The following is a 24,528-nucleotide window of genomic DNA, read 5'->3' as shown; positions in this document are numbered from 1 at the left end:
AAAAGATAAATGACAATTCGTTTTCTCTATTAATGCAGGCCCTATACCGCTTTAGATGAAGAGTGTTAAACATTTCTTCTCTTTTTAAAATGATACTGTTTTGAAGGTCCTGAATTTATAAAGAAAACGAATTTTCATGGAGACAAAAATGAAACATAAAAATTTTCCTTTTAAAAAAAAAAAGACTAAAATGTTGTTTAGCGTTTCTTTTGTTTAATAAACATTATTAAATATGACTTTAATTGTGAAAGAACCCACTAATTGAATGCATTTTAATAGGTATTTTGACTGTCTACGAAGTGTAGAGCAACAGAGAAAAAATATGTGAGTCTAAACTTGCAGCTAAAAATGCTGTTGCATTTTAAGTCTTTCGCATCAACCAAATCAGATAACAAACCTTGGCGTTTGAATAAGGCATAAAAGCTGTATACCCGACGGATATAAACTGTTCTTAGTCAGCTTAATTGCCATCATTATTTTCTTCAGTCACCATTTCGTGCCATATATCCTCAGCACTTCTTAATTCATCTGCTGGGATCATTAACATGGACAAAATCTTGATCTAGTATTTAGTACTGAATCATGATTTTCCTTCTTTAGTGTGTGTTCTCATAAAATGATTTTTTCATTCTTCGGAAAAAAAAAACCGCTTTCTTGAAACAATTATACATTGTTTGGACCATGACTGTTTATCACCGGAAGAAGACAGTGTGTGTTTCGTATCCAGGATTAAAACAAAACTGCTATATACATATATATTTTTAAATCTGAAAACAACAGAAAATTTTTGTTATAGTGTATCTGTAGTGATCGTATAATCTCAAACTACTCATCTAGTAGTTTAAATCTCCTAATAGTCTTTTAGGGAAAAATGGCAACATATGAGAATTAATATATTGCGAAATACTATGGAGGTACACCACACTGATTTGTAAAACAAAGGAGTTTCCTCCCCCTGTGCCTATCATTTTGAATTTTTAGATGCTGGTCATGCGTTTTTGTTATTTGCATAAAACCATTGCATTTCTGTGAGTTTTTGAAGCAAATGATTTTCAATGATTTTCTAATAACTAGAAGTTAAAATGTCTCACTTCCACCAGTGCTAAAGCATAAAAGAGCACAGTTAGTCTTTCTGTAGACCGTTACCCAAAATCACAAATATCCCTCTTGAAAAATGTAATACCTTACTAAGCAAGGTACCTTGCTATGCAATTTAATAAATAAATTTGTTCCAGCATATCTGTAAGTATCAGCAGCCTGATTAAACTTATTTTTCTTAAAGGTTATTTTTTATCGACGGACCAGCTTCACTGCTTCGTTTTTTAATTATTTTATTTAGAAAAACATCATATACAAATATTTACAGTGAAGCAAAATACAATTTATTGTGAGCTTTGGTTACAAGTAATTGCTCACGTCAGACCGGTTAGATTTCTTCTTCAAGTCTGTTGCCTCAATCGTAGGAGGCGATAATTTGGCGAGATTCGTTGGCGTAAAATGCGCCAACATCCCGCCCGGCCTTACTATGTTCACATGCAAGAACTTAACATAAATTTAATTATGAAATACTAATGTTAAAGTTTCAGTTATTCAAATCTGCTGCCTCCTATGATTGAGGCAGCAGACTTGAAGGAGAAATCTAACCGGTCTGACGTGAGCTTCGGTTACAAGTAATTGCTCACGTCAGAACGGTTAGATTTCTCCTTCTTTGTGCGTAGCACGCACTTCGTAGTTCCAACATTTGACGAGTTTATTAGATTTTTGGAACAGCGTGAATCAGTTTCGTTATCTATAAATAGAAAGAAATTCCAAAAGATTTTTAGTATCCATAGTTAAATAATCTTCGTGTGTCTTCCAAGCAAGTCCCAAGATTTTAGTTTGGTGTGCGCCCAAGCTGAGAGTAGCGTCTGCAGGATAGTATCGAATTCTTCATTCTTCCATTGCTCCATTAATTCAGCATTATAGCTAATCCACTTCCTGAGGACCATTCCAGCCTCTTCCATAATTTTCTTGGCATTTTTGGATACTTCAAGTGCTTCTTCGAAATCCTCGGTTTCAGAAATGAGATCATCTACATAAAAACACTGGTCTAAAATTTCAACTGTTTCGGGAAAATCTTCCTTGTATTTTTTAATATGATGTCTAATAGTAGCTGCTAACAGGAATGGGCTCGAACTGACCCTGAAATTTACTCGATTGAAACGGTAAGTCTGTAAATTGGGCCTTTTATCAACACTTGGATCATCACTACTCCAAAGAAAACGAACTGCATCCTTATGTTCATCGGAGAGGCAGATCTGCAGAAAAGCTTGTTTAACATCTTCCGAAGTCTCAAATTTCTCATTCTGAAATCTAGATCGTTTCTGTGAATACGTTCTAGTCATTCTAGTATTTTCTATTGGAATCTTATTTTTCGAGATTTCTTTCAGAGTTCATTTTATAAGGTATTTTCTCACTCCTCTCCGCATCTCTTTGTGGTGTAACGGTAGTACGATCGGTGCGTATTCGAAAGGTCCAGGTTTGAATCCCGGAGAGGGCTCATTTTTCGTACCTCCTTCTTAAAATAACCTAATGACTCTACAGTTGCGCCCGAACTAAAAGAGGGTGGATGATAATTTTTCACCACCAGAATTTGAACTGGGTCACCTAATCCCCAGTCGCCTTTTAAAAGGGGGAGTATATAAAATATTTTCATCTCCTTTCTGCATTCCTTCGTGATGTAATGGTAACACACTCGGCGCGTATTCGAGAGGTCCAGGTTCGAGTCGCGGTGAAGGCACTGCACATTTTCTGTATTAAAAATAACCTAATGGCTCTGCAATTCTGGCAATTAGAAACTTTTGCAAAAGATGTTATTTTTGAAGCCATTAGAGCCTTTCCTGTTGTGCAAATGATTTCCGTTTTAAACAAGATTAATAAAATTTCTCTTTTATTCAGATTTCTAAAATCTTAAATTTAGAAACATTAAAATTTAAGAAAAAGTTTTCTGTACATTACATTTAACACATGTGCATTCTCCGATTAGCAGCGCAAGAAATATTTGGAAAATGATTATAGGTATTGCATTCAACATGTTGAGAAAGAGAGGTGGACAAATTAAGCAATGGATTAACTGAAAGCTGAGTGGTTTTGAAAGAACTTGTTATAAAATCAATTTTTTGGCATTGTACAAAAACAGTGTAAAGTATAAAAATATATAGTACATAAATATTCTTTTTATCTAAGCCAAGCTCAAAGAAAACATTTTTGCAACGCATAACTAAGAGTATGTTCTAAAATGTATGATATAAAATGTGAAAAACCTAAGCATTGTTTTCCAGTTTCTCACAACGGGAGCTTGAAAAATCATCATGTAAGCGAAATAGTCGTACAAAACACAAGCATGTAACTGACAGTTTACTGTATTTGATTTTGCGTGTGGGTTTATGGAAAGTTGTTGATATAATGTTATTTTTAAAAAAAGATTTTAAAAAAGTGCTACATAATTGTTACTTTCAGTTTTACAAAATTTAGGCTGCTCTTAAAGCAAGGGTAAGCCAACAAAGGGTAAGGCTGTTAAATCTTCCACATGCTTTTATATTTTGGTTTGAAGTAGTATGATATAATTTCTCTGTAAGTTCATTTGCATATTTCGCTAATAATTTTCCTTACAGTTAGAATAACGAGGCAGAACATTTTGCAGAAAAGTAATTGTTCCACAAAATATTCGATTTTTGAGAAGATACCCATCTTTAAAATAAGTCAAATGTGAGTTCTTTACAGCGAATCTAGTTTTTACTGTTTCTGAATGAGAGGCATTTTGCAATACAAAAACCTATCAAATCGGCATAGCATATAGTTGCCTATAAACCAATCAAATAGATCTTGCATAAGTAAAAAAAATCTCATTAAATAGGTATAGTTTACATAGCATATTCTACGCAAATTTTACCATTATTTTGACTAAATGTTATTAGTAGCTTATATATCGTTTACTCAAAACATCTGATAATTAACTTGTAACCTCACTTTAGTTACAATTTTAGTGAGTTTGTAGAGACATTAGGAATTTTTTTTTTTTTTTTTTTTTTTTTTTTTTTGGAAGCCAGCAAGATGAAAAATATGCAACCGCCTTCGCCGGGAATCGAACCACGGACCTCTGGAATACCGGCCCAACGTGCAGAACCACTACACCACGAAGGACGCTAGGAAAGTGGAAGAAATACCTTATATACTCCCCTTTTTAAAGGGCGACTAGGGTTTTAGGGTACCTAGTCGCCAAATCCTGGGTGTGGAGAACCATCATCCACAACACTTTTAGTTCGGGCGCCACTTGTAGAGACATTAGGATTTTTTTAGAAGCCAGCGAGATGAAAAATATGCAACCGCCTTCACCGGGAATCGAACCACGGACCTATGGAATACCGGCCCAGTGTGCAGAACCACTACACCACGAAGGACGCTAGGAAAGTGGGAGAAATACCTTATAAGTTTTCCAGTTATTCATGCATATTCGTGTGTTACTAAACATGGATAAATCACGAGTTAGCTGTACAATACAAGTCTGTTGGATAAAAAATTTTGTATGCAATGAATGGTTAGAAAACTGTCATATCATTCTTTTCTGGTAAAAAAAATGCAATAAATGCTATAAGTGTAATTCATTTCATTGGACAGGGAACAAAATAAATGAGTTAGGGAAAAAAGAAGGAATTGTATATGTTTCTAATTTTTATTTTTTTATTTTAAGATATTTAAACTCTTTGTGCATACTGATGCGCCATTAATATATTTGCACATAGTAAATTTATACAATCTTTAATAATTATCTTAGCTCAGTTTATCAAGCAACTGTACATTATGGTTATTCAGAATGAACGAATGCTTTGTAAATTCTAGAGATAAGATTACTGTGTTTACTTTGTATTATTTCTCATACACGCAAAAATATCTAATGAACAATAAAACTCACTTTTCCAAAATGATTTACTGCTTTCTCTACATTTTCTTTATGGCACTCCAGGCGTGATAAATCAAAAGGTAAAACTAAAATATCTTTTTTCTCTAATTGTCCTTGAGATAATTCTAAAGAAATTAAAAGAGAAACTATGTTCAAATGTAAATTAAAACAAATAATTTCAATTTTTGCTTTATGGCAAATTATTTAATAATTTGATATAATTCCTAAATATAGTGCTACTGAAAATAATAATTAAAAACTTTGAAAACATTTTAAGAAACATACCTTTTCTACAGAATGAAATCTTTAGTAATAATTTAAATACGTTTTTGTGGTAGACAGCACGAATGATCATTTAAACACTGATAGCATTGCAAAGCAGAAAGTTTTGACTAATTGTAATCTAATACATTGTAAATATAGATTAAATTATCAGTGTATCGAAAAAGACGACCTATCCATAAAAGTTTTTATTTGGGATTTAAAGCCAAATGATGTAGCAGCTAACACATAAAGCTGTTGCAAACAAGATGCTCGATGAAATATACTGGAAAAATTAATTAAGATTGATATTATACTTTGGAGTGCTTTAGTCGATTTATTAAACACTATCGTATCCTAAAGTATGAAACCGACAGCTTGAAGTATTTATTGAATATGATATATATAGAACATTTTCGAATTCTTTGAACACAAAATTACAGTTGTGGACACTGTTAATTAAACAGCTTTAGAAGAAACTTGACCTCGCAGTAAGCAACAGTTGCCTCTGGATAGTAACTAAGAGGAAAATTGTTTCCAGTAAAAAAACTAAGATTCCACAGCTGTTTCATTTGCAGTTGCTTGGCTTCTTGAATCACGTACAGCTAGTATAGATGCATTTTAGCTTCAAACTATTGTAATTAATGGAAGCATTTGGCTTCCATTAATTAAAATAGTTTGCCCTAATGGCTGCAAGAAATCCTATTCTGACTATTTCAGGATTGCTTTTAAAACATATTACTAAACAGTGGAATTTAATTATAGAAAAAGAGATTAATATTTCTCTATTATATAAAGATAATATTATATTTCAAACCTTTGAATTATAATTATTTTTCAGCTTTGCTCTAGGCCACTTCTGGTTTTAGTTTCACACTATTCATCCTCGTTCATTTTAGTCACATCAGTTTTAATCAGTCACTTTAGTGGGCTAGCAGCATTTTGATAATTAGTTGAGGGAAAAACAATAAAAAAGTGACTTCAAAGATAGAAAGTGCAACGTGATATTCGAAAACCGATGCAAATTGACATGATAAATTAGCCTATCATCTGAATAGTTACAGCTGTGTGCACTTATAAGCGCAATTTGCCTATCAATTTCTGGAGAACAAGAATATTTAATCACTCCTTCTCTTTCTAGTTTAAAAAAGTTACTGTTGCTGCCTTTAATTGTGTTTTCTCCAAACTTAGCGATCTTGTATTTCGAATTCAAACGTCGCCAACTGGGCGCGAAAAGCTGGGATAAAAGTGGGACTTTGTTTTATTGCTGGCACTAAATAGCAAACTGCTGTTATTCCTTAAAGTATTTCAATAAATTATTTATTGTCCCTTTAAAATCTAAAATTGGCTCATTTTGCGACCATGTTGTGACTTGAGAGAATTTGAAGTACATCAATCTTGAAAGGGAATTCCTGCTTTATCTGTTAGAGCCATAGGATTTGTAAATTGGAATTTCTGTAAGTCTTTTTCTTTTTTTTTTTTTTTTTTTTTCTTTTCTTTTTTGATTAATATCCGCAATATTTTCAGTTCCAATTTCTTCGTTCTCCATTAATAAATTGATTACGCTTATTTTAATAGCGCCAATTTTTCTCTATTTAGGAAGTCGTAAAGAAAGTGTGATGGACTTCTTGTGAACACTTAAATCACTGCGTATGTGGACTCGTATAATAAGACAGAAAAATAGAAAATGTTTTCAGCCAATTTCTGTTTCGATGATTTAATTCACTCAACGCCTGTTAATAAATATGATGATTTTGTTTCAAATTCAAACATTTTTAACATTAAATTTAATCATTCCATTGCTCAAAATCTAATGTAGAAGTCGTATTTCTTCTTGAAAATTTCAAAATTTATTTTCCTCTTTGAAATGTGTGGACAAACAAACTTGCATTTTAAGTTCCTTTAGAGATAAATTAATTACCTCTCATTATTATAAATCAGGAAGGAATTAGTTAATTGTTAATTATAGAGTAATTAGTCCAGTAAAAAACTGATTTTCTGAACGGTAATTTTTATAAGAATATGTACCCGAAGACTAGGAAGGAAGTTTTTGAAATCAAATGGAAAAAATAATTTTATGATACCCTAATTAGATCATTAACTATCATGCTTATGAGCTTTAATCGAACCTAAATATTTTAAAATTCAAAGACTTCAAAATGACAGAAACATACCTATACAATCTTCCTTTACTTTCTGCAACAAATCTTCACTTCTAGCTGTTAAAATTAATTTCGCACCTACACTAGCCAGCTCGTATGCCATCGCTTCTCCCAAACCACTTGAAGCACCTGTAACCCATACCACCTTTCTTTTGAAGTCCCCTGAAAAATTGTAAAAATTATCAATGAGCTTTAAAAATAAACTAAGGCATAAAAAATACTAGCAGTCTGACTAATTCCAACTTACCCACCAAACAGCGCACTTGCAGTGTGAAACGAAAGATTCCATCAAACAATCCAATCTATATTTTAAAAATAATTCGGAATATCTGCAGTGAACTTTGTTGCATAAACGATATATTTATACTAAATAAGAATTATTAAGATTCCGAGCACCATACCAAATTCTTTAAAAGGGTAACGGTTTTCACTCTCCTTTAAGTTATTACCAAATAATTTTTCCTCCCCAAAAGTGTAACTAAATCTACACATTTTTGTACAAATCAAGTTCCCACATCTGATAAATTTGCTTTTTAATTCCTTGTAGAAAGTAAAAGAAGTATTGTAATCGCGAAAAACTTCGGATATCATATTTCAACAGAAATATCCATTTTGATTGGTCTCGAATCCTTTTGGACAATTTTTAAGTGACTTTTGTACGTACGGACAGAATAAAGGGCTCGTTTTTGGAAAATGGATTTAACATAGATTCCAAAGGTGTTTTTTCGTGACCCCTGTACGTACGTACGTATGTATGTAAGTGTCTCGTGAAGATCAAAAGCGATTAGCAGTAGTACGTTGAAATTTTGTATGTGGGACTGCCATAACATGTAGTTGTGCATCTCCTATTTTTAATGCAATCGGTGGAACCGAAAGTACATACCCGGCTTAAAATCCCTTACCCAGCATTCCTTTCCGCAATCATTGGTCGCAGTCATATACTTCCAGTTACAGAAGTGTTTTAAATGACGAAAATATTCATGCTTTGGCAATATCAGATTTTCACAAAAGTTTAATTTTCGACGAATAATGAAATGTAACTTTTAATGTGGTCTCTCGCTTCCTATACTTATGTTTGGGAAAGTTTTATCCTCGTTGTGAACAAATAAAATTAGAGGAAGTTTGATTGCCATACGACAAATATTGACCAGGATATTTAAATTCGAAATCTTTCATTTTTATGCCAATTTCATTTTTAACTTGTCCTGAGAGATCGTTTAATTAAGTTAGAATAATTCGAGGAAATAATTTAAAATGAAGTGCAGCAAAAAATGTTCATAATTTAACAGGCGGTACAAAGAAGTCATGAGGTGTCCATATCCTTTTTTTCTATTATTGTAGAAGCTAAATAGAAGAATATTAAACAGAACTAATAAGCAGAGTTTAGTATATTTTTAATAAAACTAAAATTTTAAAACTGCCCGGTAATATAATAAAAAATACTTTTATATTATAGAAAATCTTCTATTTTTAATCGTAATTTAAATATTTAAATTGCGTTAAACTCATTAAAAGTTATACTTCAGTACAATACTTATGTACAGTATTTAATTATTCGCGCTTAAAATTGAAATAAATGAGCATTATAATAAACTCTTTTAAATTAGCTCAAGTTTTCTTTATTTCGAATATTTCAGTTAAGATAATTATTAGGAACTAAATTTAAGAATTTTTATTAACATATAAATTTATGCATTTAGGATTGCAATAGTGACATCCTACTACTATTTATTTGAATTTCGATAAAGATGCATTTCATTTCTATAAATTAAAACTTGCATATTTTTTAAAAATTTGTTAATCTTAATAAATAAATAAAAATAGTTTAAATTATCCTAATACGATTCCTAAATGCTTTCCTGCTGATAACATAAACCTGAAGATACATAAATCAACGTCATGAAACTTCATATTGCAAGTGTTATAGTGTATATTAATACCGGTAAATAACTATACACATTTTGGTTCTCAAAGTCAATTTTATTTCTTTACTTCTGCAATTAAATTGTAGTTTTTCTGTTACGTTAAAATGAGCACGTAAATAGCGCAATGACCGTTGCCTCATTCGTAACGTGAATTTTTATCGTCGTTTACAGGGGCTTAAGGAATTTAAGCAATTATGAAAGTTGCTCAGCTTCCTCAGCAGATATTACCATGGTTACGAGGGAATGCAGAAAAAGAGAGGACTTTGAATCACTTATTCTAAAATAAAAAAAATTTATAATAATAGTTGTGGGGATAATAGTATAAATAATGAGTATAAACAATTTTTTCACCAAATGTATTTCCTGCCTAGCTAATAAATCAAGCTTATATGAATTCAAATCTGCCACGAGATAACTGCAATTTTTCATGTTAACAAAACTGGCTGTTTTGAAGAAGAATATATATATATATATATATATAAAACAACGTTAGACATTTTTTTCTCACATGATTGCTTACTTTCCTAACTATTATAAAAGGTTAAATTGATTGATTAAAGCAAAGCAGTTCGAGAGCTATCTACTTATGGAAAGAGGATGTCTTTATCGATTTCTAAAATAAACAGGTTCTTATCCTGGAGAAAACCACGACATTAGGCTAACTATGAAAGGAAAGAGAAGACACAAGTACTTGGATGGTACAATTGGTTACTTGGTTATTTATAATTAATTACTTAGCACAAATTAATACTTAAATAGCATTAATTTCTACACTATCAGTACATAATTTCACAAACCCAATTTTGTAAACTTTCTGATAGGCAAATCCTTTCATTCTCTTTCTTTTAGTAGCAAATAGAAATGCAGCCTTAGTTTAAAAACATCAGATGTGTGGCAATTTCTGTTTCATACGCGGCATTTCAAATTTCTCACTTTTTTATGCAATGAAAACTGCGCAGTCACTCAGCAAATCAACTGTCGTTTTATTCATAATAAGAAGAAGTATTCAGTATTGTACAATACGCTGGTTTAAAAACACTATAACAGAAAAAGATTGGTTCTATCTGATATCATTAAAACAAGAAAACTATTAGTGTATATAACAAAATGCAATAACTGTATCTAAAGTTAATAAATCCAGTGTGGCGGAGAGATATATCGCTTTTAAATAATCTAACATTAAAGGCTTAGATACAACCTCAGTATTCGCTTTTCTATAAATTCTCTTTTCTAAAATGCAAATATGCATTCACAGCGATTTAAAGTAAAATATTATTGCAAGCCGCTTGACTGTTGTGGCCAAAGGTGTCCTGAAAGTCTCATGAACACAAGAACACAGCAAAAAAATGTAATAGTGACGGCAACATTGCGTTTAAATTATGCTCACTGTGTTTGCTCTCCAAAGACAATTTAGTTTAAGCATTCGATGATCAAAAGCTGTACGAAATTTGGAGTTATTGGCTCCCTGCTGAATACTGAACATTACGAAACACGATAGGATGAACAGAAAATTGATAATACTAACAGAAATCACTTATTTGCATTCATGGATTCACTTCATCTTCCTTCAGACGCTCATTTTTTAGGTAAGTTCTAATTCCTTTATATTGTAGTAAAACATTTCAGAGTCATTTTTTTTCTTGCATGAGAAGCTTCCGTGAAAGATTTTTAAGCTAAACCGATCGATTTTTATTTATGATCCGTTTTCCTACTAAGACTGTGCCCACCAGTGCCCAAGGAGTAAAGTCGCTGAACACTGTTAGTTCGTCCAAGATTTGAATCCCGGCGAACGGGCTGGCTACATGAGAGTTTTCGTGGTTTTCCCTTATGTGTGACAGTCATGCGAGTCGGTCTCTTAAGTCTTCTACGAAGGTATCCACCCCCTAGGCAGATAGTTTTCGAGTGCTTTGCCATACTTAAATAAACCGAACCAAACCTACTGAATCTGTAACTTGACTTCCAGCATGCACAGGTTGAAAATGAATACGACATAAGTAGAAAAAATAGTGCACTGATATGTTTCCTCATAACAATCAGTCCAATACACTTTCTTGAATACTTTAGGCACAGCATAATTTTGACTTAAAAATGAAGATCTTTATCTTCTACCCATTTCACATCATCGCTTCAAAATTATTACTACAACTAAGCCGTTAAGTCAGAACCAGTACGTTACTTTTCCATTTAATAAAATAAAAATGTGATTGGTTCTTAAGAGCAAAATTCATTTATCCACCATTCGTGTACCAAGTGCGATCCAGTGAGTTCCCTTCTTCAGCATGTACCTTGCTGTCTCATTTCTCATCAATAAATATCAGAAACTTATGTCAGAAAATGGGATATAACGAGCGTGCGTCTCACCTTATATATCCATTAATATCCTACACCTTATGTCCAGGCTATAATTATCTTCTCATGCTTGCATCTGAGCAACAAACGTATTTTCCATCGTCTTTCTTTATAGTTCAATGTAATCTATGAATATGTTAAATGTACACTTAATAATTATGGAATACTTGATGCACGTCTTACGCCAATTAAATTTTTTATGTTTCAAGAATGTTAAAAGCCAAGAATAAAAAAATGCGTCAACAGTCCATTACTGAAACTTCCTTATAACAAATCAGCTATCATTCGAATCCTCCCCAGCGACAAACTAAACATTTCATTATTTACACACACACATACACCACGTGAACAAAACTGTTTATCTGGCTTTTATTTTCGCAGTCATTTGTTGTACACATATATTTCCAATTACAAAGCTATATCTAATGACGTAAGAATTATGTTTTGATATTTGCAAATTTAAAGACACCAATTTTGTAACTATTACGAAATATAACTTTTTTACGCTCGTACAATCCCTATACTTATGTTCAGAAAAAAAATGTTTACTCGTTACGAAAAAAGAAGACCCAAAACGTTTGACTCCCTTACCACAAACATTTACTGAGATACTTGATATAGAGATCGGGAATCATATTCAGGGGCCATACACAAATTGAACAGTGAAATTTTTGCATGTGAACATAACTAAAAATAAAATATTGCTTAAAAATTATTTCTGATGTTAAGAGATTATGTGACGGCATTTCTATGCAGATCATTGTGAAAATATTGTTCAACATAATATTTTTTAGGAAAATGGGGATCTTATATCTCATAGAATTCTTGTTTCTCACATTCTGTGAGAAAAAAGGGTTCTATGAATTTTTTATATTCTTACATAATTATTATTTCTTTATTTTTATATCTCAGAGAATTCTTATTCTTGCACAGAATCCCATAGAATTATTGTTTTAGAAAATAAACTCAAGGTTCAGGTTTGAAACGCAACCAACTCGCAATATTATTTACGTTAATTTAAAATGAAAAAACTTTTTTTGTAACTATGGATTTTAAGCTTCGAAGGTTCCATTGAATCATTTGACATAGTTTTATTACATAGAAAAGGCATAGTTAAAGTACTTAGTTCCTGTTGATGAAATAAAGCCATACTTCAAATATTCAACACTGTATTGTCGGCACTTTTTCTTCGGCTCACTCATACTGTTATCTGTTAAAAAGGGCAGAAAAGGATATAAGAAAATTTGCACATCAAATGCTTTATTTGCAAGAAACCACTGTTAATTATTATTAACTTTTCAGTGGAATGCTGCAGTGAAGCACTTTTGAATTAATTATTTGACGTAAAAATAAAATTTCATGTAAAAATTGAATAAATATGATTCTCAATAATTTATTAAAAAAATATCTGTATTAAAAAAACTTACGATCTCTTCCTAAGTATTTAGTAAAATAACGTAATATATTAAAAAATGTGATATATGATATTTTTTCAAAATAGATCAAATTTTATTCAAATATACTTGCGTAACAAAAGTATACTATATATGTAGCAATGCAAAAAATGCAACTATACCAAACCTAACGTTAAGGGATTACTATATTATTAGTAACTAATATTATAACTAATTCCTTAACTTTAGTTAAGTACTATAGTGAAAAATGTGATATATAATTTTTTCAAAAGACCTCAAATATACTTACATAACAAAAGTACACTATCTGCGTAACAATACAAAAAATCTGATGTATACACCACATGACTTCCTTGTATTGGAATATTAAATTGGAATATTAAATTATACGCATTTTTTCTTGCATTTTATTTAAACTTATTGGATTGAATTAAATCTACTTCGCCGACAGCGCATAAACCACAGTAGAATAAATGCATTCTTTAAAATTCACTCTAGTATTTGTTTACCATAGCGACACTCTGGCACTAGATTCACTTAACAGTATTAATAATTATATAACAGTTAACTTCTACATTAATTATATAACGGAAACTAAGTTAACTGTTATATAATCCAATAATTATATAACAGTTAACGTATATATTTCGTTCATATTATAACTCATAATGCACAAAATTTATATCATTTAAAGAATAGAATTATCTAATCGTTGCCACATGTTCTATTCAAATACTATAATAAAGCTAGAATGATGTATAAAAGAAATTAAGTAAACAAAACAAAAAAGAAACAGATTTTCACAGACGATTGAGTATTTCTCATTTAATTAATTCAGTTCTCACTTCGCGAGAAGGCAAATATACATAAAAACTCAAAATATCTATATTAAAAATTACGAAGTAAATCTCAAACACTTATTTCCTCCAAAAAATTCCAGAAAGAATTAAGCATGATTTAATTGGCAATAATAAATGAATGCGTTATCTTTGTTGTTGCGAAGCTAAGTTTCTCTAGATTGGCAACAAATCCTCTAGTCTCCTGTTTCAAATGTAAACATCAATGGCCGGCATTAAAAACAGGCTTAGCGGCAATTAAACAACTTTAAAATTGCTGATAATTCTAAAAATATTGCACACAGATTTACCAAAGGCATAAAATCCTTAACCGAAAGATAAAAACAACATAATTCAATCATTTTTAAAGCAAAAAATGTACAATTTACAAACATATAAGAGTAAAGAAACTGAGATCATTGAGCCGGGTAACAAAGTGGATATATATATAAATATATTTATATGCGTTTGGTGCGGCCGATTGCAACCAAAATACGAGGTGCACATCTACATGTTATAACAGTCCTATATACAAAATTTCAACGTTCTGAGGCTACTCGTTTTTGAGTTATGCGAGATACGTACATACGTTCGTACAGACGCCACGAAAAATTCTCTTCAGAATTAATTTTAAAGCAGTTTTATAATTTTTTGAAGGAAAAGAGTATTTTATTCTGTCCTTACGTACAGATATCACGCAAAAACATCGTTAAATTGCATTCGATAACGGTCAAAATGGATATTTTCGTTGAAATATGCTGCCTGAAACTTTTCGCGATTACAATACTTCCTTTTTACTTCGCACAAGGAAGTAAAAATGCAAATATACCAAAACTTCCAGCTAACAATACAAAACTTCCTTTTGTTTAAGCATGGGAAAATTTGTTTGTACACTTCGTATCAGCATAACATCTAATCAACTAAATTGTTGATTAGATGCATGATGTACGACTGTTTTATCCAATGTTGGCCATTGAAACTGCAACACAGTAAAGGAAAGCAAATAGAAAAAAGATATTTATTGTACGTAAACAGTATGGCATGAAGACAAACTGCAAATATACCAAATGCAAATATACCAAAACTTCCAGCTAACAATACAAAACTTCCTTTTGTTTAAGCATGGGAAAATTTGTTTATACACTTCGTATCAGCATAACATCTAATCAACTAAATTGTTGATTAGATGCATAATGTACGACTGTTTTATCCAATGTTGGCCATTGAAACTGCAAGACAGTAAAGGAAAGCAAATAGAAAAAAGATATTTATTGTACGTAAACAGTATGGCATGAAGACAAACTGGGCAATGAGTCGAACTAGGCTTGGATGACAGAAATAGACTACTTATTATTATCCATGTTGCTTCAAGTCTAGGCCACACTTCATCAACCGTATTAAGTGGTAAGGGTGGCAGGCCAGCCTCTTAGCAACCCACGTCTAGATGGTTTCAATGGGTGTTTCAACCGACCAGTTGTTTTCAACCGTTCAGACCGGAGCAACAATCGAATACCTGTGTATAGAAAAAGGTCTGAACACTACGTGCAACATGTGGTCTGGCATTATCTTGATGAAAGATGGCGTTTCGCAGGTATCGAAGATACGGCATGACCACTGGACGTAAGATGTCATAAAGGTACCGATCTGCGTTCAAATTACAGTCTATCCGAACTACAGCGGTACGTGCCGCGGACCGAATGGCTATCTAAACCATCACACCATGGCTATCCAAACCATCACAGGTGCAGAGCCCCTATGCCAATATCAAATGCACACAGGCGACATGCAATCTCCTCGGAGCCTCCAGATACGTATACGGCCATCAGAATACTGCAAGCAGAACCAGGACTCGTCTGAAAAGACGACATTATGCTACTCCTGTGTACAGCTTTGTCGTTCAGCGCACCAGAGTCGCTGTCTCTCTCTGTGCTGCATTGTCAAGGGAAGCTGAAGGAATGGTCGTCGTGCTGATAGTCCACTCTGCTCTAAAGGTCGACGCACCGTACGAGCGGATACTGGGCGTGCTGCAAACATGGCCATTTTCTGACTAATGGTCCGTGATGTAGCCGTACAATTTTGCAGGACTGACCTCACAATATAGCTGTCTTCTTGGGAGTTAGTCATGGGAGGGTGTTGAGATCCTGCCTGCCGTTCAGTATGACCCTCAGCAACACATTGATGTTTTCCAGTGCGACGGGCGAAATCACGGAACGATAATCGATGTTCTCGACAGGCAACGATCTTGCCTCTATCGAATTCCGATACTTGCTGTAACCACGTCATCTTCTTATTCGAGGCGTAACACGATATTCTGAGCAAACGCCGACCTTACAAAGCGCTTTCCGAATGAGAAATCCACTACACAACTCTCCTTTTATGCAATGATTCAGATCTGCCTCCCGTGTCGTCTAAATGCGCTGAAATACTAATCATTTGCATATCCCAACCTCTTCTTCGTTACATGTGATTTTTGACATTCGTCAGATCATTCCTTCCTGGTGTTGCAATTATAATAGCGAGTGTAGTTTATATTTATATTGTAGAAAAGTTAGTGCATATAGCGGCGTTATTGCGTTCCTGTATAAACCTGTTTTCGGCCATCTGTCTCGCATCGTGCCATGTTTGTTATTAACTTAAGTAGTTGGCGCCATCTAGAAATATTAAATCATAGGCGCGTGTCAGTGGATTTTTTCTTTTATTTTCGTATCTGACGAATTATCTCAGTTTTTTAACTGTTATTTCTTTATTATTTTGTTGTTATATTGTTGTTAGCGTGTTGATGGAAATTGAAAGCGTAAATTTATTGAAGTAAATTGAACAATAGCTAAGTTTTAGTAATAACATTAAAACAAGTTGTATACACCACTGTTTTTAATACAAGTGAAAAATCAGTGGAATTATGCAATGCTTATTCACAAAAGGTATTACATAACGCTCAGTGCTTACGTAACATACTGTATTTTAAGCACCCACCTATATTTATATTTTACTCAGGACGTAAAAATCGCTACTATGTTATTTATTGTTATTTATTTAAATTTCCATAACGATAAAAATGGAACAGAATTTTATTATAGTAAACTTTGCACGGACCCCCTGACGTTGTTCAGGGTCCCCTAAATCAATTTTAATTTTTCGCGGAGCCCCTGAATGATACCGGGGACCCCTGGGGGTCCGTAGGGACCACTTTGAAAACCACTGATTTAGTTAAATTAACATAAAACCCTGCATGTCTGTTGAATGCTATATTGCTTTATTCCCATCTATTCACATAAAACAAACTTTTATGCATGGTAAGTAGGGAAAAAGGACTTATCGTAATGCGACCTTTTTGATGATGAATATTCGTTTGAAGGAATATGCAAAAAAAGAGCAATAATTTTCACTGTTGTTTAGCAGATCAAGTCGGTTCCTGATAACAAAAAGTAAATTCTTACTAGATAACAATGCAATAGTTAGAGGTGGAAAAATATAAAGAAATTAGATTTTTATAATTATGTAAATCGCAGAATAATCTATCAGTTCCTGACAGGGTTAAATTTAATATTTATACCATATTATTATACATTATATCAGTAATATCTACTGCTAAAGTTCTAAATGCCCTGCATGTATAACTGCTGTTTGACATCAACAAGCTTAAACAAAAGCCAACCTAGGAAATTGATTTTGATGAAACACTACTGCTTTTTTTTAATGAAGATAAGGAAGTCTTCTCCCTTCTTCGAGCAGCTAAAGTATTTCGGTTGCAGTTCTAATTCTGATTCTAATTGAAAATGAATCTGTCTTAAATAAGTAGAATTCTGCTTCTTGTAGAAAAGCGACCTTGTACTTGCATTCATAGAATAAGGTATTTTCTTCCTACTTTCTGCATGCATTCATGGTGTAACGCTAATACACTTAACGCGTATTCGAGAGGAACAGGTTCGAGTTCCGGTGAGAACATTGCTCATTTTTCATGTTTCCTGCTAACGAAATAAGCTAATGACTCTACAATTGAAACAAGTTAAGATTAAAAAAAAATCAACATACATCCAAGACTGATTTTTCCTTAGTTTAAAATGGTATTTAATATTCACATGAGTGTCTTCCATATGAGATGGAAGAGATGTTTGCATGAAAGATTTTCAAAACAATACTGTTTCCACAATATGAGAATGATGGAAACATTTTTGTCTGAGAACTGTACAACTCGTTGATTTCAATCTGTTAAGAAGAAATAAAACTGGCATTTAGGTAGTGTTTCGTTGATGAATCAAGTTAATAACTCTCTGCTTTTAATCTTTTACCTTGAAAAAAAAAACGGCTGCAATGCAATTATCTTCACTCCATGACCGTATGGAGTAATTAAGTTTATCTGGAGCAGAAAACATAAAAAATTAGCCGTGCTCTCGCCGGGATTCGATCTCCGGACCTTACGATCCCCAACTAGACGCACTTTTAGTTATATTACCTGGAAAAAATACCTTACAGCCTTACTGGAAGTTAAGGTATGTTTATAGAGATCTCAACATGAAAATACTCTTAAAATGAGAGATTCGGACTCTCATTTTAAGCCTAGTGTCTCATTTAAAAACATTCTTCTTCATATGATTCTGGAAGCATTAGGGCTCTCAAGTCCAGGATGATCTCTTTACAGAGGTTAGACCCAGCTGATTACAAGCGATAAAGTCGTTGAACACTGGTAGTTCGGTCCGTGGTTCGAATTCCAACGAACGGGTTGGCTGCATGGGTGTTTTCTTGGTTTTCTCCATGTAAAGCGTGTATACGAGCCAGTTTAAAGTCCTCTACGAAGGCATTCCTCCTCTTAGGTAGCTATCTCTCGAGAGCTTTGCCGTAATCAAATGAACCAAATCTAATCAAACTAAAACTTTATAATAGAGGTTAAGACACAGTAGTTATACCCCCACAAAAGGCGCCGCTCTGCGAAATGAAACTTTCTACTTTCGCACATGCATAAGAAACAGAAAATCCGAACCTTCTCAGTCTACCGCGCTGTTGAGAAAGAAACTTATACTAGAACTAAAATATAAACAGGGTTTACTTATAACCTAATACCTTGTATATCTGATTTCGGATAATATCGTAATAACTTACTGAGTTTCAATGACAATATTCTTGGTTGAAAAGGAAGGAAAATCACTTACCTACTGGACGACCGAACTTTTCCGCAAATGCTAAAACAGCATCACAGTCCGTTAACAGGAAGTACCAAACGAGAAACAGTAAGAGTAAAAACCAAGTGACCGGAAAGAAGAATTCAAGCACAGGTATCATTTTGGTTATACCTGTAATAAATATAATAATAACAACTCTTAAAATAATAAATCGTCTAGCGATAAATGGATTTTCACCAAGTCTTTAATTAATATAATATAAAAGTAAACATCTGTTCAGGAGCATTTGAGTAAAATGCTTAAAAATCCTTCATCAGATGAAAAATTGAATGCTTTCCTCGTTATAGCACTCGCATACATTAACATGTTCGTCTGTCTTTACCGCATTAGCTTGAAACGATTATTCGTAATCGAAGGAAAAAAAATTCAAATTCTAAATGATTGCTGACTGACGTTTGAATTTCAATTATTATTTCTCTATTTCTCACTTCATTCGCCTGTTGCTAAGAGGATATCTGATCAGATATATCGTATTTATTCAATCCTAAGCCAGCACTGATTATAAACAAATTCCAGAAAACTGAAGCTAACAATAAATAACATTTAGTGATATCTGGCAATATTATTGAGCCGAATCTAAACCGGCGGACATTTTGTGCAGCAGGAAAAGAATAATAATAAAAAAAAAACCTATTAAATATGGTATATTATTTTACCTAGTACATACTTAACATTTTGAAAAAAGACAGTAGCAGTTTTGAAAAATAACTCCTATAATTCAAAGCAATAAATATTCTCTATAATACATAGATATATATTTTAAAAGTAACTGTACAATGTGCGTGCCGCTAAACCTCAGAAACGAGTCCTGGTACGATTAGTGGATTTATATGGCGTGATAGCCCTCTATGCCCGATCCATGGAGAAAGTTCCCGTTTTTACCTGAAGAGCGTGCTTTTGAAGATTTAAGGGCCGAAAGTTTCGCCCTTTAGAAATTTCTAGAACAGTCCAGAACATTCGAGAGCATTCCGCAACATTTCATAACATTATAGAATGTTCGGGAACATCCCAGATCATTGTGGAACATTCCAGAACACTCTCGAATGTTGTGAAATGTTCTAGAACATTGTGGATCATTTCAAGCCGTTTTTGTATGGGTGGGGATACCCATTTGTAGGAGTACATAAACCAAGATCCGTCGTGGGTTCGAACGTCAGTTTCTCATCAGTGAAATGCAACAAGTTAATAAAAACAAACAGTGAAGTGTGAGTAATCAAAGTGATACAGTGACTGAATATAAGATACTTACGGTATTTCTATAAAAAGTAGATTTGATTCATTAGAATGTCCAAACGTAAAAGAGGAGAAGATCTTGCCGGTTCTGAGACAAAACGGAAAAAACGAAAAGAACAACGAAAAAACGAAACAGTCGAAGTGCGCGAAGCGCGTTTACGTTGCCAACGAAGGAGAAGAGCACTCTAAGAAGCAGAGAAACAGAAGAACAACGAAATGAACGAATTGAAGAATCAAGAATTGTGACACAATCCTATAATAAAAGACTGCGAACGCAAGCCACCCATGAAAAATATCACCCTACGAGAAGCGCTGACAAGGACAAGTAAACAGTACAACCTAACAAATGAAACATCCCACTACTACCCCGGCGAAAGAATATAACAAACACAAAAACACCAATCCGGCGTGCCTGTTTCAAAGGGCAATTTTGGCAACTAAAATAATATTGTAGACAATATCAACTTTAATATTCAAACGAAAATTCTATGTGAAGAGAGAATATACAAATCGATTGACACAATGGTAAACGTTTTAAACTCTTCGCAAGTGCCAGGGAATGTCATTACACTACCTTCGACGAAAAACTGGATCTCCGGATGATCCTACTCGGAAATCTCAACTCACTAAAACTATGTAATGGAACAAAGGTGGTCGTGAAACAGCTATCGAATTAACATCATCGAAGCCGAACTTATGACTGAAAAGGGAAACGGATACGAAGTATTTATCCCCATATCACTGATATCTACTGAAATGCCATTCCAATTTAAAAGACCACTACATCACGAAGGCTCGCTAAGAAGGCGAAAGAAATACCTTATAAGGCACATGGTTATCTCGCCAAGCGGTCGATGGCTTTGGCAACTAATTTCTATCGCCAAATTTGGCGAGAAATCTCCAAATGTCGTCAAACTTGGCGAAAATTTTGTGACATTTTGGCCCGATCCCTGTATAGCTGTAATTGGTTTCATATGTAACTGTAATTGCTTTTGACCTTATGTAACTATAATTATGAATGCCTTCCAGCAATTTCAAGAAATCGAAGGTATTGGGAATTCATCGAAAGACGGTACTTAGTACTTGATGCTTTGTGAGGTTTACCAGCGTGGCGGTTCTTTGTTTACATTTGAAACTATTAGTAGTCAGAATATTAAGTCTGTTCGTGCACCAACTTCAGAATCTTTTTGCCCAAACTTTGGGTCACTGAAATGTTTTTGCACCGAAAATTTTGTGTTCCTGCACGTTGGTCGAATTTCTTATTTTTCTGTAGAAACTCTAATTTCAATTACAAAAATTGTTTTTTAAACTATTTTAATTTTATTTGGTATTTTACGATTTTCTATATTTTATCATTTTTAATATAAAAGTTTTGAGCTTTTATGAAATTTGCCTTAATTTCGCGAAGTGAAAACTGAATTTATTGAATGAAAAATACCTCTGAAGAAATTTGAGAAAATAAGTTTAAATAAAGTGCAGCAAAAAAATATGTATAATAAGTCGTGCAGGGAAGTCATGAGGTGTGCACATAAGACGTTTTCATTCACTATCCTTCGTAACTATATTTCAGCGGCACAAGAATGTTTATTAAGTTGTGGCATAAATGGAAATTCAGCTTATTGACATAATGGTAAATAGAGGTAGACAGACCGAAAATTTATAAGAAAAATTGTCAGTATTATACAGATGGACACCTTTTTGGAATATTTTCTGAAGTCTTCCAATAAATAAACCCAAGGAGAGAATAAAGAGACAGCCAGATAAATTAGAAAACATATCCAAAATTCATTTAGAGAAAATTTTGGATTAAATATGGACAGATGTAAACCAGGTTCCTGTGTTTCAAATTACGGATAGCGGACAAAATTCTTTTTGTCGATCCTGAACGCTCTGCAAGAAATTAAGCTGCTAACTAGATTAAAAGCTAAAAAATTACATTTATTATTATATGACATTACTATAATTATTGATGCCAATAAGTTCAGTAAATTTGTCCAGAGTATGGCTGGAATTTTTTGCAGAAAAAGCACGCAGTTTGACGCAGTGTGGCGACTTTTTACAAATCATGACGTAGTTCATTATTTATCATAACTGAAAAAATTAATTTATTACATATATACTTATTAGCATTTATATGTTTTACATTATGATCAGGTATTTATACCCAAAATCGATCAATAAATCTACTTACAAGATACTTTTGATTTTTTCCTGCTCTGGTGGAGAATTTAGGGCGATTGTTTTAACAAAAGATTTAAAACGATTGCTTCCTTTAGCACTTTTGCGACAAAATACTGTATTCTTGCAGAAATTAAACCGCAGTTTCTTCCATTGCTGGGAAATACTACAAGCACAGATTTCAAAATTGAGTTTAAAGCTAAATATATCATGATTTACCTATAAAACGTATTGGAACTTGGAATCCAATTAAAAAAAGTAACAAAAATGACGACGTAGCTAAATTGAAGAGTTTTTAGGAATATGGTAGCCTGAAGAATGGTTATGCGGAAGGTTATCAGACTTCTACTAAGATGGTTGCGCTAACATATAAGTATTCTGGAACCATTCATGATATTTTCATTTTGTCTTCACCTGATATAATATTCTCTGATTTGTTATCCCTTAAGAAGTTATAAAGAAGGCACATAAAGTGCTTCAATAAAGATTTTAAAATGTATCGCAAGAGTAGCTGAAATATAGTTAAGGACAATATAAGGAAGCCACGCTATTTAACGCATTTTTGTTCTTAATTAAGCTCTAATTCCAGCACATGCACCAAGGAAAAAAAAATGAGAATTTTGCTCAAACTTGTAGACTATTTAACAATCCTATTTAATAGAATAAAATACCAAGATGAGAGTGATGTTAGGGAGGAAGATGATGATCCCGACACTTATTTTTTTCATAGTGTCTACTTTATTCTGAGGCCACATTAAACACAAATTTAATACGTAAATACATATATGGGATCAAATAATTGCAGATATATTTATTTATTTTATATCATCATTTCATTATTTGATACCTTCATTAAAAATATTTAACACATTATAATTAGGTTAAATATTTTTTCAATCGTCTGGAAATTAATGGCAAATTTAACTTTTTTTGCCTAGTGTGCCGATTAAAATATAGAATATTGTTACATCGATTCCACATTCTACTTGCTATGGATGACAGCAAGATTCTAAATCCTTTCAGAAACACAAAACAAAGAAAATACATTCCGTATTTGCATCAACTTTCGCAACTGTTGAAATCTGAAAGAGTATCCTTGTTCTAATCTTACTTAATAGACCTTGTCCTCTACCTAAAATGAGATGAGAGGTAAAGATAGCTATCATCCATTGTACATTCTTATAGAGAAAGACCTTCAACTCTGAAGTTTTGTAGGCGAGCCAAACCAGTTATTAACCTTGTCACAGCAGACCGTTTAACTTTCTCACTTGTTCTGTAAAAGCCTCTTTGATGGCTGAACTTGATTCTCTAACGGTTAAATGCAACAGTTTAATTACCATAGGAAATGTCACGTTAAGTGGCAATGAAAATAATTTTTTATCTATCTACGTGTTTAACTTTTCAATACAGCCTCGAAATGGCCTTGAATTTTGAAACTTTTACTACAAAAAACGAAAGTAGCACTAAGTTTTATAAATTTTCTCTTAAATCTAAATCATATGCATATTACTAATTTTTTATTTATTTAAGGCACTCACTAGCCATTTTAGGGTTTGGTCAGAAGCGGCGGTTATTTTATAATGGAGGCCCCTGCTACGTGGTCGTCGTCCCCCCTATGAAGGGACAGACAATTTACATCAATACTTTCTCCGGGATTCGAACCCGGGCCCTTCAGTATGGCAGTCAGAGTCACTAACCACTTTCCCGTCTGGGTGGTACAAGTTACTAAATAATATTGATATATATATATGTGTGTGTGTGTGTCAAAAAATGACTTTTCATTGAATATTTTCAGCAATTTGATAGCCTTAATGTGATTCATTACAGAAAATTCTCTTGCAGGTTAAAGAAATCAACTTCAGCAAGCGAAGATGCGGTAAGAAGTTGACTAGACACCAGAATTTCACCATTGATGGTACAGGTTGTAACGTTGCGCGCCTCCAACTTGCACGCAACCAAGAGGTGACTGTGGAAACTGGATAAAACACCGAGTCTTGTGAAGGGTTTAAGTCCCTTTTTATTCAACGTAATAAATTACAATTGCGTGCTCTTG

The 24,528-nt window shown here is 33.1% G+C and overlaps 1 protein-coding gene across 3 annotated transcripts in view; it reads right to left on the bottom strand.

Moving 5' to 3' along the window:
- Positions 1 to 24,528, bottom strand: part of LOC118205666 (dehydrogenase/reductase SDR family member 7-like) — a 61,256-nt gene that overhangs the window by 22,926 nt on the left and 13,802 nt on the right. For 2 of the 3 annotated variants that reach the window (XM_085820704.1, XM_085820705.1), the window contains exons 2-4: positions 19,035 to 19,175; positions 7,375 to 7,524; positions 4,952 to 5,064 (exon numbers count right to left, since the gene is read on the bottom strand). In XM_085820704.1, the coding sequence (XP_085676830.1) occupies positions 4,952 to 5,064; positions 7,375 to 7,524; positions 19,035 to 19,164 (393 nt within the window). In that variant the 5' untranslated portion in view covers positions 19,165 to 19,175. The remainder of the gene's footprint in view (positions 1 to 4,951; positions 5,065 to 7,374; positions 7,525 to 19,034; positions 19,176 to 24,528) is intronic. The other variant, XM_085820706.1, reaches the window with a different exon arrangement.

Source organism: Stegodyphus dumicola, chromosome 7 (assembly GCF_044657685.1).
Source record: "Stegodyphus dumicola isolate Sdum_Otavi_A_Nest chromosome 7, ASM4465768v1".
Classification (NCBI taxonomy): domain Eukaryota; kingdom Metazoa; phylum Arthropoda; class Arachnida; order Araneae; family Eresidae; genus Stegodyphus; species Stegodyphus dumicola.
This window is presented reverse-complemented; position numbering and strand designations above follow the sequence as displayed.